Source organism: Pseudonaja textilis, chromosome 1 (genome assembly GCF_049901715.1).
Source record: "Pseudonaja textilis isolate UNSWEBS1 chromosome 1, rPseTex1.2, whole genome shotgun sequence".
NCBI lineage: Eukaryota > Metazoa > Chordata > Lepidosauria > Squamata > Elapidae > Pseudonaja > Pseudonaja textilis.
Window position 1 is genome coordinate 222,971,179 of NC_141990.1, and position 15,475 is coordinate 222,986,653.

General features: G+C 42.1%; 1 protein-coding gene across 2 annotated transcripts; it reads right to left on the reverse strand.

Annotated features, from left to right (window-relative positions):
• Positions 1 to 364: 364 nt before the first annotated feature.
• On the reverse strand, positions 365 to 11,556 carry AIP (AHR interacting HSP90 co-chaperone). 2 transcript variants are annotated; one of them, XM_026707861.2, is made up of 6 exons: positions 10,905 to 11,556; positions 8,390 to 8,569; positions 6,277 to 6,465; positions 5,458 to 5,634; positions 3,374 to 3,515; positions 365 to 3,192 (listed from the first exon to the last, which is right to left on the reverse strand). In XM_026707861.2, the coding sequence occupies exons 1-6, from the start codon at positions 11,001 to 11,003 to the stop codon at positions 2,987 to 2,989; spliced, it is 993 nt and encodes a 330-aa protein (XP_026563646.1). In that variant the 5' UTR covers positions 11,004 to 11,556; the 3' UTR covers positions 365 to 2,986. The 2 variants fall into 2 exon arrangements, with proteins under 2 accessions (XP_026563646.1, XP_026563647.1); XM_026707862.2 differs by lacking the exon at positions 10,905 to 11,556 and adding an exon at positions 9,432 to 9,555.
• Between the last annotated feature and the right edge of the window lie 3,919 nt (positions 11,557 to 15,475).

The window sequence follows — 15,475 nt, forward strand, 5'->3', positions numbered from 1 at the left end:
GTGTGTACCTCATGATGGCCTTTTCAACTTTCTCTGCTCTAATCCTGACCCCGAGACAATGGCCAGGCTAAACTGAAAGAGGAACAAGCTCACAAGCTATGCGAGGCACAAGAAAACACACTGTACACCATAGAGGTAAGCCTCTGCATTATACTTCTAATTTGGTTGCCTCTCATTTTCCCTGAAAGACCACTATCAATTCAGGGATGTGCAGCCAGAAAGGCAGGCCTGTGGAAAAGGAGCCTTTGATAATGACACTATCAAGCAACACAAATTAGTGGAAAGCTGTACCGTCCTGTTAAAGCTACACGTTAAAGAAGCCACACCGATAATATCTGAGAGGAAAATACTCTTTTTAAAAAAAAATTTGAACTGCGTTACATGTTGCCTTCTGTCAGCACATGGAGGCTTTGCATCACAAAAATACATCAGTGATGGGTTCTCATTCCCATCACTGGCCATCCTTTATGGGTGCTGAAGATGCACCCATAAATTTCATCATCATCACCAGGCAACTCTGGTCTAGAAGCTATCAAAAGCATACGTTTATTCTACAAGAGCTCACAAAAGAAGGCACAGCAAATAGCAGCCAAGAACCAACATCTGGAGAGCAGCTCTAGCTATACAAATGCACAGCTTTACCAACATTTGGGAAATACACAGGGAAACCAAGGTGTATTTTCTTCCGAGGAGTAATGGATTGGATTGAGATTAGTTTATTTGAATTTTTTTTTGGGGGGCAGGGGGGGAGTCCCTTGAAATAAAAAGTAAATCCTGTAATTGATTTACCTGCAATTTAGTGAGAGAAATATACATAGACTAGATCTAATTCATGCCCCTTAAAAAGAAGGTGGTGAACAATTTTAGCAGTAAAACTGGTGAATGATCACCTACCAGGTCTATAACTAAATCTGGAGAGGTTCACAGGCAACTTTTGAGGAGGCAGGATGGAAGGAAACATTCCTATCCTGTCTCCAGAAGGAAACAATTCTCAGTCTCATCCACCACAGGAAAGAAAAGAAAAAAGAAATCCTCTCCTGCTCTGCATAGCTCAGCTTCTTCATTTAGGCTGTGCTTCCCAAAGGTAGCCCAAATTCAGCTAGAGAGCTCCCAGTTATGGAAAGCTGCATTCAACCGGACATGTCCCTCGTTCTGGTCTTATGAAGGAACAATTTTCACCCTGTCTCTTGGCTGCAATCAATAGATAAGACACACACGGACACATGGAGACAAACACACTAAACAGGTCCTTGATCCCAGACTGGAAAGCTGCCAAGAAAATTTGTGAGAGGGGTTAAAAGATAACCTCTCCACACTCCCAGTAGCAACAGCAAATGACTACTGTTCTCTGTTACTTGAGAATGGGGAGTGGACTGGGAAGCCTAGCTCCTAGGTAGGGCCTTCACTACCCTGCCCCATCGAAAGCAAGACAGTCAATAGTTCGGCTCCAGTTTGTAGTCGTGAGAATTTTCTGGTCCAAATCCAGCGAGGTAATTCCCAATACAACTCCTCCCACACACAGCACACCTTGTGGAAACTCAGCTACAGAGTTTCTGGAGGGAGGCACTGACAACAACCACTCCACAGCCCAAGCTGAAGCTGGTTTCTGTACCGGCTCAGCACCGCACGCCCATCTCCCCCTTCTTGCTCTGCTCAAGAACAAAACTCAAGAGCTGGCACGTTTTTGAACAAGGAGTGGCCACAGAACTTAAGTCCAGGGACCGCTTTGCCAGGAACTGCTACTGATGGGGGAAAGTTGGCATTCAAGAAGGGATGGTTTTATGGTGGAGATTTCTAAAGCAGTCAGAAGCTATTGAGGGTGGAACATAGCACACCACTCCAATACATAGATGAGATAGGCTGGCTAGCATCACCTTTGCTCCTATGGCTTCTACAAGAGAGGACGGACGGACATATTTCATCCTATTTTAATTAGGAAGCCATGCCCACCAGGTCTCTCTCTCTCTCTCTCTCTTTCATATATCAAATCTAAGCGTTGGGTGGGAACTCAAATGTCCCTTGGCAGGCGGACTACAGCAGCTCCACCAATCCAAGGCTGGGAAGCAACAATACACAACTCTTCCACTCAGATTCGACCAGCATGGGATTCCTTCCTCAGGGTTGGGCTGAGGAGTTTTCCAGCACAGCCACCTCACTATAGCAGACACGAGTTCCCGCCTTTCTCTCAGATATGTTCTGCTATTCTCTTCTTAACTTGCAACCGACACTGGCTATGCTTATTTTAGAAAGGAATCTTGTGGGTGGGGGATTACTGGGTATAATCCTATATACCCAAGTAGCAGCAAGGATTGGGGAAAGGGCGCCTAATTGAGATTATGTATGTGCTTGCATGACTCAAGAGAAGGAGCAGGGATGATACTCAAGAGCCCAGACTTGTCATTATTGGCACCCATTTTCTCTTGCCCACATCCACAGATGTGGAAGCTGCCGCTCTTTCTAGAGATCAGATGCTCCTATGCGCAGCCTTTCATCTAGCAGCCAAAAGGACATTTGGAGATGGAAAAGAAGCCTCGATTCAAAGCAAACCCTTCAGCCAGAGCTTTTGCCAGCCCTTTCATAAAACATCAGCCCAAGAAAGTAATTTTCTTTCCTTGTGCTCAGATGACCAAAAGGCACCATGTGTGATGAAATAGGAGAATAAAATCAATTACAGGAGAAAGATAGGCTGCCACCTAAGTGGCAGATACATTTCTGGGCATGCTTTCCACCCATCCTGCTTTGGCTTGGAGAATCTGAAATGCCTTCTTGCCGTATCTAAGACCCTGGCAGTAGCAAATAGTGCTATTGGCACGGAGAGTACAAACTCTGTTGGCAAGAAAAGCTGGCTCCCTCCAAGGTTGGTGTGGAGGGTGGGGATAAGCCTGACAAGGAGCAACACACCACATTTACGCAACTTCTCCCTGGACAGGCTCAGATAGAAAGCAAGAGCTGTCCTGAATGAGAGCATCAACAACCGGTCCAAGGACTACTGGGAGAAGATGCCTTTGAAACGGATCTTATCCTCGTCCTCTTTCTCACGCAGGCGGGACTCCAAGTTGCGCAGCTCCCGGGTTACCACTGGGGTCAACGATGGATCCAGTTGCAATACTTTGGCAAAATCGGCCTGAGCTTCGGCTGCGTTCCAGACGGCTGCGTGAGCCTTGGCTCTCTTGAAGTAGGCTTTGACGTTATCTGTGGGGGAAGTGGCCATTTGAATAAGCTAAGTGGGATCCATGGCCTGATGCCAAAGATCCCTGAAGGCCTGCTCTAGTTTCAGCCTTGATGTTTCTCCTCCCCATTAGACAGCCACATTTCAGACTTCTCTACCTTTCAAACCCACCGTGGCTCTTGGATAGCTTACAAGCCTCCTTACCTTCATACTTGTTGAGAATAGAGGAGCAGTGATCCAGCACTTCATAGTACTCCTCGTTCAGCAACTTACATTGACAGTAATTCAACAATAAAGGAGTGATCTGTTGGTCCAACTGGATCCAGTCGGCAGATCCTGGCTGCTCCTATGGCATGGAACAAGAGAAAGGGCACGAAGCATGGGTCAGCTGTAGCAACATCTGCCCACAGGCCAGAACCTTTATGGGCTGGCCTGGGACAGAATTTCTTGTGGTGGCACCAAGGTCAAAATCCACATGCAGCCAACGGAAGGGACGAATTGCTGAAGCCAACTTGCATGGCCAACTGGCCACGTCCAATTTGCCATAGCCAACTCATTGCAGGACAATTTACCATGGGACAACTCACTGCGGGAAAATTCAGCAATTCAATTTAATTATTTAAAATACTTTTAAAAATATTTTAATTTTTTTCATTCACGTTCCATCTTGTCCCTCCTTTGGCATCAGGATTCTATTCCACTATTTCTTCAATATTAGTGTAACTCTAGTCCTGTGGTGAGTTGGCTGTGGCACACTGTCATAGATCCTGCGGCCGAGCCCTTAGGGAAATGTAAAAGATGATAAATAGGAGGGAGAACATGAACCTTTTCCACACAAAATTGCTTGTCCTTTTCTAAGAAGGACTACATCACAGATGGAATGATGAGGAAAATTTCAGATGCCATTTCTATAGATAAAAGGTAGGTCAGGGAAAGGGAAAAAACACACTGCAGATTTTGACTCGTGCGTGTGTTCTGATGAAGAGAGAAATTGTGGCTATCTTGACAAATTATGTTACAGAAGGCATTCTGACTGCTTTTCAGTTCCTATCATGGAGCTGCATGAGTGAAGAAGAATGCTATTTCTTTGATAGAATTACTTGGAGGATACAATCCCTCTCTCCAATTGGAACTGGGCCAGGAGAGCCCCACAGTAGCTGAGCAAAACTGTTCCAATGGTTTAGCAGGGATCCTCCTTACTGGTGTGAGTATGCACAAAGTGGGGCAGCATGTAGGCACATTTGTTTCAGATGAGACACACCTGGAATTTGGAGAATACTGTATGTCCGTGATGGCGAAGCTACAGGTGGCACGCAGAGCGAATTGTGCGGGCACGCAAGCCCCAGCCAAATTTACCTGCATTGTGCATGTGTGTGCCTCCTAGCTAATTCAGAGGCTCGAGGGAAGCTTCTGCAGCCTCAGGAGGCCGAAAAACGGGCCTTCCGGAAATACCAGAAGTGCCGAAACGGGTCTGTTTTCAGCCTCCCAAGGCTGCAGAGACTTCCTTTGCCCCTCCGGGAGGGCAAAAACAGCCTAAAATGGGCCAAAAATCAGCTGGGAGGCACGCGCAGTGCAGGTAAGGGAATGGAGCGGGGTGTTGCACGCACATGCGCAAGGGGGGGGGTCGGGCACATTGCATTGTGGGTGCCGACACACACACACATGCGCTATAGCACACACGTGCACTTGCAGCACACCACAACAAAAAGGTTCGCCATCGCTGCTGTATGTGATAAGTACGTGAATTCACAACAAGACTGCCAGGGGAAATTTTTTTGGTAGCAAATTCATTTAGGTGTCCAGGAATTAGCAAATTAGCTACAATCCCAAAAAGTCTTTGTTTGGGTCCAAAGGTCTTGTGGCTTGACAACAATATGAAATTTAACTTTGGAGAATACCAGTTTCCTTTGCATTTTTAAATTGAATAATCTTTATAAACTTAGGTAGGAAAGATAACTTGGTGGACCCCAAACAATACACCTGAAGGCACAGCACTACTCGTACCCATATTAGGCACCATAAAACCAATGTTGAATAACTAGGAGCCCATTGACCAAACTGAAGAAATCCTATTCACAGGCTGTTCAATCAAGGGCAAAGATTGCTCTGGCCAGGCCAAGCTTTAGCTGGCTATGAAAATGACTCAACTGACTACATTTGTACCTGCACAATGATATGAGTTAGAAGTTCTGCTTCACCCAGGGTGGAAATCCCTCCCTGATTTGGCATTTCTTGCCCTGAATGTTACACAAATGAAACCACCCCCGGGGAGCCACACCATCAGTCACCTTCATTTGCAGGTTCTTAAGGCAAGCAATTGCATCGTAGTATTTGACAGCCGCCTCTTGCACTTTGCCTTCCTTGTAGAGTTCATTGCCCTCCTGGTGGATCAGGGGCACAGCCTTCATCTTCTCCTCATCTGACATAGCCCATGGATCCTGTCGGTACGTGCCAGGTGTTTCTACCTGGTGTGGCACAAGGCAACAAGCATGGTTAGATCACGGTGCTAGAGAAAGCAGGGCCCTTAAGAACCAGCCTACTTTGGTCACCCCAGGCTCTAAGGCATTGGAAGAGAACTAACACAGAGGATTGGGAAAGGCACTGGACTGGCACTGGGGAAGACCTGGGTTTAAGCCCCTTTTCAGCCACAGAAGCTCCCTTCTAATCTATCTCACAAGGAAGCTATCATAAGGAAAACCGGGATGTAGATGTTCTGTGCGTGCAGTCTTGAGCTCCTGGAGTAAAGGCAAGGTATGTATGTGTCTAACAAATGAGTAAAATAATTGAAAAGGTGTCTCAAAACTGAAAAGATGCAGGGTAAGAGGGAAAAGAAGGGCTTGCGTTACTTCAAACTGCTTCTTTCCCCCAGTGAGACAACAAAAAGCATGCGGTCTTTCCCTTGGAAATAAGACCCATTAAAACAATGATCTCATGCATTTGTGCATGAAGAAAAAACTATTCCCAACTTCTATCTGAAGGCATCTATCTTCTCCTTGTTTTGTGGAGCTATATACTCAAGTAGGTAAGAGAGTCCCAAACATGTGAAGCCCGATCGCCCTTGTTGAGTCTGCCTAGCCCAGAGGACCTCACCTTTCCTTCCCCCTCACCTTGAGCACTTCAAAGGCAAAGATGAGGGGCTGGGGGTTCTGCTGGAGCTCGTCAAGGTCTGGGTAACCCAGCGACTGATGCTCGTGCATCTGGGCAATGCCACAACAATGTCGTTGTCCCTCCATAGGATCTTTCCCAGCTGCAATGTTCCTCAGGCTCTTGGACACCATCGGATATAAGACCACATGCTGAAGGAGGAGGAGAGGGGGAGAAAAATGGCACAGGCGAGAGGGAATAAATGCATTTCCCCAGTTAGGAAAAAAAATGAATGACTTTATAAAAGAAGGAAACCTAATGTTCTTTTGCTCATGCCCCAATCAATACTAGATCAAGGTTCCTTTATATTTGAATCGCAACAGAAGACTTTTAAAAGGGCCTTTTTCCTACTTCTGACACTAACGTTCTACATTGCAAAACTGTAATTCCATGTACACCATACAGGCTCGAGAACTTATTGCTTTCTTTTGTACAAGTTTAATTGGCAAATGGCAAAGTTGCCCATATACATTTTATATCATTTTACTCTGAAGGGGACAAAGATCTACACTATACATATAACACAGAAGTCATTGCTACTCTTTATTCTGTATTAATCAGACTAAACCTAATATAGTGTACCAATTCTTGGGCAGTGAGTCTTAAAGAGGTCCCTGGCAAACAAGGGTATCCAGAAGACAACAAGCCAAGATGAAAAATGGCCTATAAGAAGAAACTTATGTGGAACGGTTGGAGGTGCTGGACATGTTTAGCTCAGAGGAAACAGTGGGAAAACCTGATGTCTGTCTTCACGTATCTGAAGGATCCTCCTGCATAAAATAGGGCAAAGTTGTTTAGAATTGTTCAGAATAAGAAAGAATATATTTAAATTATAAGGAAGATTTCAGTTCAGCATCAAGGAAACGTTTCTAGTGTTTCGAGTGTTGACGTGGCCGTCTGTCTGGGGTGCTGAAGTAGTGGATTCTGACACTAGACTGGGGTTTAGGCTAAATGACCTCCAAGGCTCTCTCAACCTCACATTTTAAGTATATTTTTATTAAAACTTTCAAAACAGGAAGGTAGAAGCCAACTCAAACTAGTGGATAGTAAGAAAAGACAGAAATAAGAAAAGGGGGGAAAAGTCCAAGAAAAGGGGGGGGGGGTGTAAAATAGGATAGAAAAAAAAGGTACAAAGGAATGGCTTTCGGTATTCTTCACAGCGGTTATAAGTACAAATATATTTTAACCTTTCTCTGAAGTTACATCATGTTACTTTTCTTTCTATAATCTGCCCTGTCTAATCATCATCATCATGTCGCAAGTTCATTTTTTCATTTTTTTTTAACAAACTTTATTCAGTTTTTCACATTAAAAACAAAAATCTCTTTTTTAGTGGATAACATATTTCCGGGTCATCACCTTTACATACAAATATGACAGCAATTATACATTGATATATGCATACTTAATTCTATTATTACCTTTTCCATTCCAAATTTTCAGTAAGGAGAGAAACAAATACATTAATTCTAGCCTCTTTCATTAATCTCAATCAAAGCATTCTTTTTGTTTCATTTCAATTATTTCAATTATAATCCATTAATATTTATTTTTAAAAATAAAAATAGACAATATGTATTTGCCTAATAATAATAAAGTTTAATTCTAAATTCTTTCATTAATCTCAATCTAAACACCTTTTATTTCATTTCAATTATTTCAAATATAATCCTTTAATATTTATTTTAAAAATAAAAATAAACAATATATATTTGCCTAATAATAGTAATAATGAAGTTACCAATGTCTCTCCTTGCTTTTAATAGTCTATATAGACCATTGTTTCACTTTTATGCAAAGTCCATAACAGCCTTTTTGTCAGTAATAAAAGTACCAGGTATGTCTTTTCTCTCATCAAAAGCTAACTATCCACTTCAGCAAAATCTGTTAACTTTCCCAACCATTCCTCCGTGATAGGTTTTATCTTTCTACCTCCAAATACAGTAATCTTGCTGCAGTGGTATATTGAAATGATCTTCCAGGGTTATTGTTGTTGTTTTTATAACTTCAACCTTGCATTCTAGGATTGTATGAATTCCCTGCCAGATTCTCCCCCAAAACAGGCATGGGCAATACCTTTGTGTCACACAAGAATTCAGCCACTTCGCCCTCCTGCATGCTGTGCAAGATGGTTTCCCAGACAGGCAGCTTGAATTTCTTGCCGAAGATCAGCTCCATAGGCTTGTCCCGGGTACGACTGTCATCTAGTACTTTCTGATCTGAACTGCAAAGCATGGTGCGATAGTGGAAAGTCACCTGAAGAGAACCAGAAGCAGAGCAAGTGAGTAGGTCACCTCCCCGATCTACTAGAACAGACTGCAGGTAGTCCTTGACTTAGAACCATTGGCATAACAACCACTCAAAGTTATGACGGACCTGCCCAGAGCTATTTACAAACCATTTTCTAAATTATGGTCATATGATCGCTCTTTGGGTACTTGACATTTGGCTTACCTTTACCAACAGATTTCAACTTTTTTTTTGCTGGTTTCTGGCATTTATTTGTTTGTTTCTGGCAAAAAAATGCCTGTTGGGGAAAATGGATTCACTAAATGACCACAGTACTTGCTTAATGACCATGGCAGTCACTTAACCATTACTAGTACCCCCTCCCCCCACAAAAAAGTTGTAACTTCAAATCCAATCACATGATTTACAACCATAATTTCCAGGCTCAATTAGAGTCATTAATTCCAGGACTACCTGCAAGTCAGATATTTTAACTCATTTGCAGTACGGAGTTCAATGATGTCATCATAATATAACATTGTCCACATCAGAAAGACGCAGATCGTTTAGTGAAAGTAAACACATTATTGGGATTTTGCAAAGCTTTAGCTCCAAAGCTGAAAAAAAATATTTCAGAGCACGCGTAATTTTGCAATACCTTTCAGCCAACACCTTCAAGAGTCTTTAACTTCACTTGTTCTCCTGATAGCCTTCAAGGGGATATATATACATATATATATATATATACATACATATACATACACATACATACACACACACACACTGAAAGGTCACTGAGGCAGTGTATCCCTGCCCACTCCGATGCACCGTTATAACCTGTTTAACTTAAATGTGCAGTTTTCTCTGATCACATGGCTACTGTACTAACCTTGGAAAAGAGGTGGCTTCTTTAAGGAAGTGGCAACAAGTATGGCATGCATACCCACATCTGTTCCAACTTTGGAACCATAAGACAGCATTTCCTGAAAAGCAACTAACAGTGATTTTAAAAAGGGCTGATGTATCACTATGAACAAACGCATTGAAGTGGCTGAGCACAAACTAGCCAAGTGGCACACAAGTGTATGTGTCAAATGGCTGCTGGCTGACTGAGCTGAACCTCTGGAGTTGAAAAACACTATCTCGAATGTGGTTCAAAAAAAAAATCAGTGGGAGCCACCTTCCCAACAGCCAATGGCATTGATTCCTACCCTCTGAAAATCCCAACATTGGGACAAACGTAAGCCGCTGTGTGGTAGAAATAGTTCAAATTGGTATGTAAGGGGACAGCTCCATGCACACTTTCCCCCAAACTGATCCTAATCTTTAGGTTAGAGTTTGGAGACATCAGCCTGGATTTCAGTTACTTAGATGTGCCTGCAAAGAAGCTAAACAGAAGCTAATGTGCATCTTGAGATTAACAACAAAAACGTCCCCAACAGTAAAGGTACCTTTGAACTGAGGTTGATCCTTGGTGGCTACATCCATCTTTTTCTTGGCCCTGTGACAAAACTAGCTGGTTGCTAATTTTTGCCAGTTTTTTTTTTTCTTTTTACTTGCCAATTTGATCTAAGGCAATATTTTTCAACCTTGGCATCTTGAAGATGTATGCATTTCAGCTCCCAGAATTCCCCAACCAGCAAAGGTGGCTGAAGAATTCTGGGAGTTGAAGGCCACACATCTTCAAACTACCGAAGTTGACAAATAGTGGTGTAGAGCTCTGGTCCTTTCTCTGGAGCTTTTCCCCTAACAGGTAATCAGGCCCAATGAAGCTTAGCAACCAAACCCAGTCAAGATCAGCCAAATGTCATCTCCTCTGAAAATCCCTCTTAAAATCAGCCATGGTAGCCTTCAAGTGCAGAGCCACATGTGACCTTTCTAATTTTGTAAAACTAGCCAGGTCCAGCCAGTAAGGCCATTGGGTCAGGGATACTGGAGTTGTCCAGCAACATCGAGGGAGCTGCCGACTCTCCATTTGTAACTGGAGTAGGTGACCTCTCCCTCGCTAAACCCAAATTTCCCCAATTTGGTTTCCTCTAAATGGGGTGAATTACTATTCTCGCTAACCACTAGCTATTCTCGCTTAATGACACTGAGAGCTGATCAGATTTATCAGTGTACAAAGTGGGAACGAGAGCAACCTATTGACGTAGGCATAAACGAGAGCAGGAGCGAAAGCAATGAATGGAGATAAATGAGCATCGTTCCATTTCGCTTACACGGCCACCCGACTCCACTCGCTCAGGTCTACCACCCATCGCGCATGCGCACTTTAATCCAAACGTCCTTTCCTAATGGCGCATGCGCATTTTTCGGTCCGGTTCCGTTACCTCCCGAGAGAATCGCGCGCGATCTTTTTCACCTTGGTACCATCTTGGTAATCAAGCGCCGGTCCCCGGCCTTTCTGCACCAACCGCTTCTGGATCCCATCCGCCCGGAGCTGCGCAATCTTGTCCGCCATGATGGCTTCTCGCCCGATTCGGCTTCGAAGTCTTCGTGGGATTTGGGCTGGCCGAACTTCGCTCGTCTTCTTCCGGATGCGCTCGTCTTTTTCCGTATCCGGTTCTCGGACACATCCGTTAGCAATCGGAGATTTTCGGAAAGACTCGTGCGGAGCGTTTGATCTAACTCAAAAGAAGTAAGAGTTTCCGAATGATAAGCGGCCGCCGGGAAAATGAATCTCTACTAAGCGGGGAGCTTTACTGTTATTCAACACTAAACAACATCGTGTTTCCATATCCTGAGGTAGCTGAGCCTCGGGCCCGTTTTCACTCTCCCTGCCAAACGGGCTGCGCTCCTGGAGCTGGGCGAGACGAGTTCCGAGCGAGAGTCCGGGATATTCGTAGATCTGCTTAGCCTCGGCTCCAGCGAGCAGATCCCTGTCGGTAGGGTTGCCTTATATAATTTCTATTATCATCTAGTCACTCAGCTGCCGATGGCGGAGATCCCAAAAGCAGCGGCAGCCTTGTCTGTACCCAAGTCAGCCTTCAGCAAGGGGAAGCTCGCTCGCCCTCCCCTCCCTTCCCCAAAACGATCTGCCCTACTGACTGTCAGCCAGATTGGAGCCTCCCTAGGGATGCAGTACTCTGAAGGATGCCATCCTGTTATTTTTTCCCCCTTAACGGGATGGTGAAAAAGAGGGGAAACTGGAGAAGCGGTGGGGTTTTTTTGGACCTGCTCCTTTCTGAGCTTCCTTCAACACCGAAGCTGAGCTTATTTATTGATTGATGGGTTCTTGTAGCTTATGTCCTGTTTTTCAAGTTGTCCAAAATCACCATGGATATATATGTAGATTAGAACCACAGGTGAGAACAAAACATTTCCTTCTCTAGTTGCCATGAATCATACCAATTCACTGGAAGGGAAAAACACATTTTAAATACTATAGTTGATAAGTTTCCTAAAGATGGAGAAAATACATGTTTAAATAGATATCAATAAAAATGCGTGGATAAAAACTCGAGTGTTTTTGAATTCTTTCCTGAAAGACCCAGAAAATGTAATGCTTGTTCCTTTGTTGGCTGAGGATTTTTTTTTCTCTTCATGTTTTAAATGATCGGAAATTTTTATTGATATTTTGGACACATTTACTTGTAAGATTGTTTGAACCCCAAGGGATTGTTCTGAGTGAATACATAGGCTTGTGATTTTAAAAAATAACGTGAATTCTAGGCTTAGGGCAGGCATACGAGCTGGCTGGATGATTTTGAGTCAGTCACTCTCAACCCAACTCAGAGATTTGCTTTTGAGAGGAAAAGAGAAGGCAGGGGAATTGTGTGCATTTTGCTACCTCGAATTACATACAAAAAAGGCAAGATAAAAATATAATAATTCCATGTTGTGTTGTAATGCTAATAATAATTCAGCAAACCTTGCAATAGTATGTAGCAATTATAATGCCTCTAATATTTCCAAGGAATGTACATTGAAAGGTAAGAGAGTTCCTACAGATGGGCTCCCTGGCTTATGGAAAGAATTCTTAAAGGAGCCAGAAAGTGGAAAGCACCAACTGTATAAAAAATTCAAAAAAGGAGTTAAATTCATTAAACAAGTGCAGTGTATTGATTTTGTCTTCCTGATCATATTTTCGAGACTGCACATAGTGTTTTGTTTTTTTAAATCTTCTAAGGAAAAAAATGCTGTCACCTCAGGACTAAACAGTGTAGAGAATTCTTCCAAAACCTCATTTGCATCTTCAAGGTAAACTAGTGTATTTTTTCAAGGCTATGATTCTGCCAATGCATCTGGCAAAAGACATAATGGGGCATGCAGTAGTGGGCAGAACTATATAGGGAGGGAGAAAAGCTTTGGATTGGATGTTGCTGGAAGGATAGGCTCCTTTCCTCACTGAAACAGCAGTTTTGACTGACTGAAAAAGCATCTGAAAAACAAGGCCACCTTTTTAACATTCAACATTTTAAATGTTTCTTTCTCTGTAGAGGTGTAGTGAATCAAAGGGAGAAATGGAAGGAATGAAGCAGCCACAGTAATCCTATTTCTCTCTTCTTTGATGACAAGAGCAGTGTATTATTATTAGTTCAGTCTAGAGGTTTTATGTCAATAAGAACAGAGACTGGCTTCTAACCTTTTCCCAGCAAGCACTGTCACTTGCTGCAGGTCCCCTTTACTGCATCACTGTCCAATTAATACATTTTCATCAATATCAGTTGCATTGGATATTCAAGAATTGCCTTTCCTTGCCTGCCCAGGTTGCAAAACATTAAGATCTCATTGATATCTACCTGTCAAATGCAAATTTTATCACCAAACAAGCCTTATGCATGATCTACTTAGATCTATTTTCTCAGTTCCTAGTACTTGCCTTTTTAAGTGCCAAGTCCATTTCTAGTATGAGTTTATTTGTTGTTCATGTTTGTACAGGGAACGTAACTTTACTCCCAATGTTTACACCAAAGATGAAACATGATATTTCATCAAATGATTTTCAACAGACTTAACATGGAAAAAATCATGTTTCTGTATTTTTTTAAACCCATGAAGTCGATTAGTTCTTCAGCCTCTTCACTACCTATGAATATTGGATTGGCATTAACAATATTTTTTTAAAAGTGAATGATTATGCATTAGTATATTTTAACTTCAACAAGAGGTTAAGTCTTCCTCACTTCCATCTATTCAGTTGGTATCGTAACAATCCATGAAGGGAGACATCAATAATAGCATATAACAACGATGAAAGATTCTTTTTTGCTATATTTGATTTGTAAGTCTCTCATTCTCCTCCTAAAGTACTCTTGACGCAGAACTACCATTAAGTTGAAGTACTTGAAAGTAGAATAAAATGGCACCAGACTTCTGCTGATCTGAACATTACTCTTAATGCACTTTTAAATTGTTAAATCAGCTTTTTAAACTATTGTAGCTATAGTACATATGGAATAGCATCTACTCAGAGATCAGGATGGCTCTAACCTTTTCAGCCTTTCATAAGGCATTTAAAGGCCTGGATGCTCCATCAGGCACTTGAGTTGGGAGGCTGAATTAGCCCCTTTGGTGGATTAATTTGGTAGCTTGTATAGATTGAATATAAAAAATTAAGACTAGGGGGTTATGCTATGTCAAGTATTACTAATTTAGAGGAGTGGTATTCTTTGTTATTTTTAAATTTCTGTGCATCAGACACTCACTGTTGTGAAAAGGCAGCTGTATAGGTTTACAGAAATATACAAAAAAATATCTCAAATGTAGCTCACTGCAGTGTTGTTGTTTTTGAGGACATTGACATACCAATATGCAGCTGCTATAAAATAATGCTTAGCTGCTTCTTAGCAATTTTTTGGCTGCTCAAATCTCAACTTATTTCATATGAAAACCTGCCATATGCTGATACATCGAACTCCAGGTCACGTTAAAAACATAGGAAGCAGACACTTAGCAATAGATTAGAAATATAAAATACTGATTTTCATTGACTACAGTCCTGAATCAGGGCAACAAATCCTAAGCAAGAATTTTAGAATGGGTGTGTTATATTTTCAGAGTAGGCTTAGTATCTACCCAGGAGCCAAGTACTGCATGTTTTTTCTGCATATGTAGATGTCAGCTGGAATTTGTAAACCAGAAAAAGACTTGCAGCAATCCTGCTCACAAGTCCAACAGCACTTTGCTGTCTAATTTTTTCTATTTTTCAGGAAAGAAATCCTGTTGAACAATAGAGATCACTCTTCTATCTTTCTATGTCTTGCACAATTAAAAGATGATTCTTTCTCATTCCCCCAATCCCACATGCCCGAGTCACTCTTCTGGGCAAGACAAAGATAACCACATAACGGCTACCTCATGAACCAAGCCATCTTCCCATCTTAATTACGGGCTTTATGAAAGACAGATATAGCGACATTCCACTAGCTAAACATTCAGCAAAATGAGGAATTGGGGCCATTCATTTGCAAGGGAGCTGAATACATATCTACCAAACAATACAATGGAAAAGGACATTGTACTTGGATCTAGAAAAACTCCAGAAAATTCAGTCACATGTTTTTGGTTCATATAAGATCATGATGGACATAAGATCATAATCTCATCACCAGATAGAGACTTGAAATTTAGAACCAAATTTTATCTCAAGCAAGATTTAAATGCCAAGGCTGGTTCCCTATCAGTTTTCTTCTGAACACTGGTAGATGCTCCCTTTGGGATTATGCAGATTCGTTTTTGAACTCATGCCATGGCAAAAACTGTACTTAGATGGTAGTAGCAGAATTAGCCAAGAAATTATATGGATTACTCATGAAATAATGATGTTATGGAGAATCTATAGTATGTGCACTGCTTATGTCATAAGAAGTAGCAAGTTCAACAGAACATTAGACTGTAAAGTGCCTTATACCATTGCAAACTATAACGCCATTACCTTTCCTTTTGATATCGGATAACTTTATATTAGAATTTAATCAGTAATTTGGCTAT

What these genes read in the sequence shown, in the direction of transcription:
- AIP (XM_026707861.2), bottom strand. Translation starts at nt 11,003, where the DNA reads ATGGCGGACAAGATTGCGCAGCTCCGGGCGGATGGGATCCAGAAGCGG. An exon ending in ATTACCAAGATGGTACCAAG is followed by an intron (nt 8,570 to 10,904) that starts GTGAAAAAGATC and finishes GGTTCTCTTCAG; the next exon opens with GTGACTTTCCACTATCGCAC. An exon ending in TTAAGAACCTGCAAATGAAG is followed by an intron (nt 3,516 to 5,457) that starts GTGACTGATGGT and finishes TCCATGCCATAG; the next exon opens with GAGCAGCCAGGATCTGCCGA.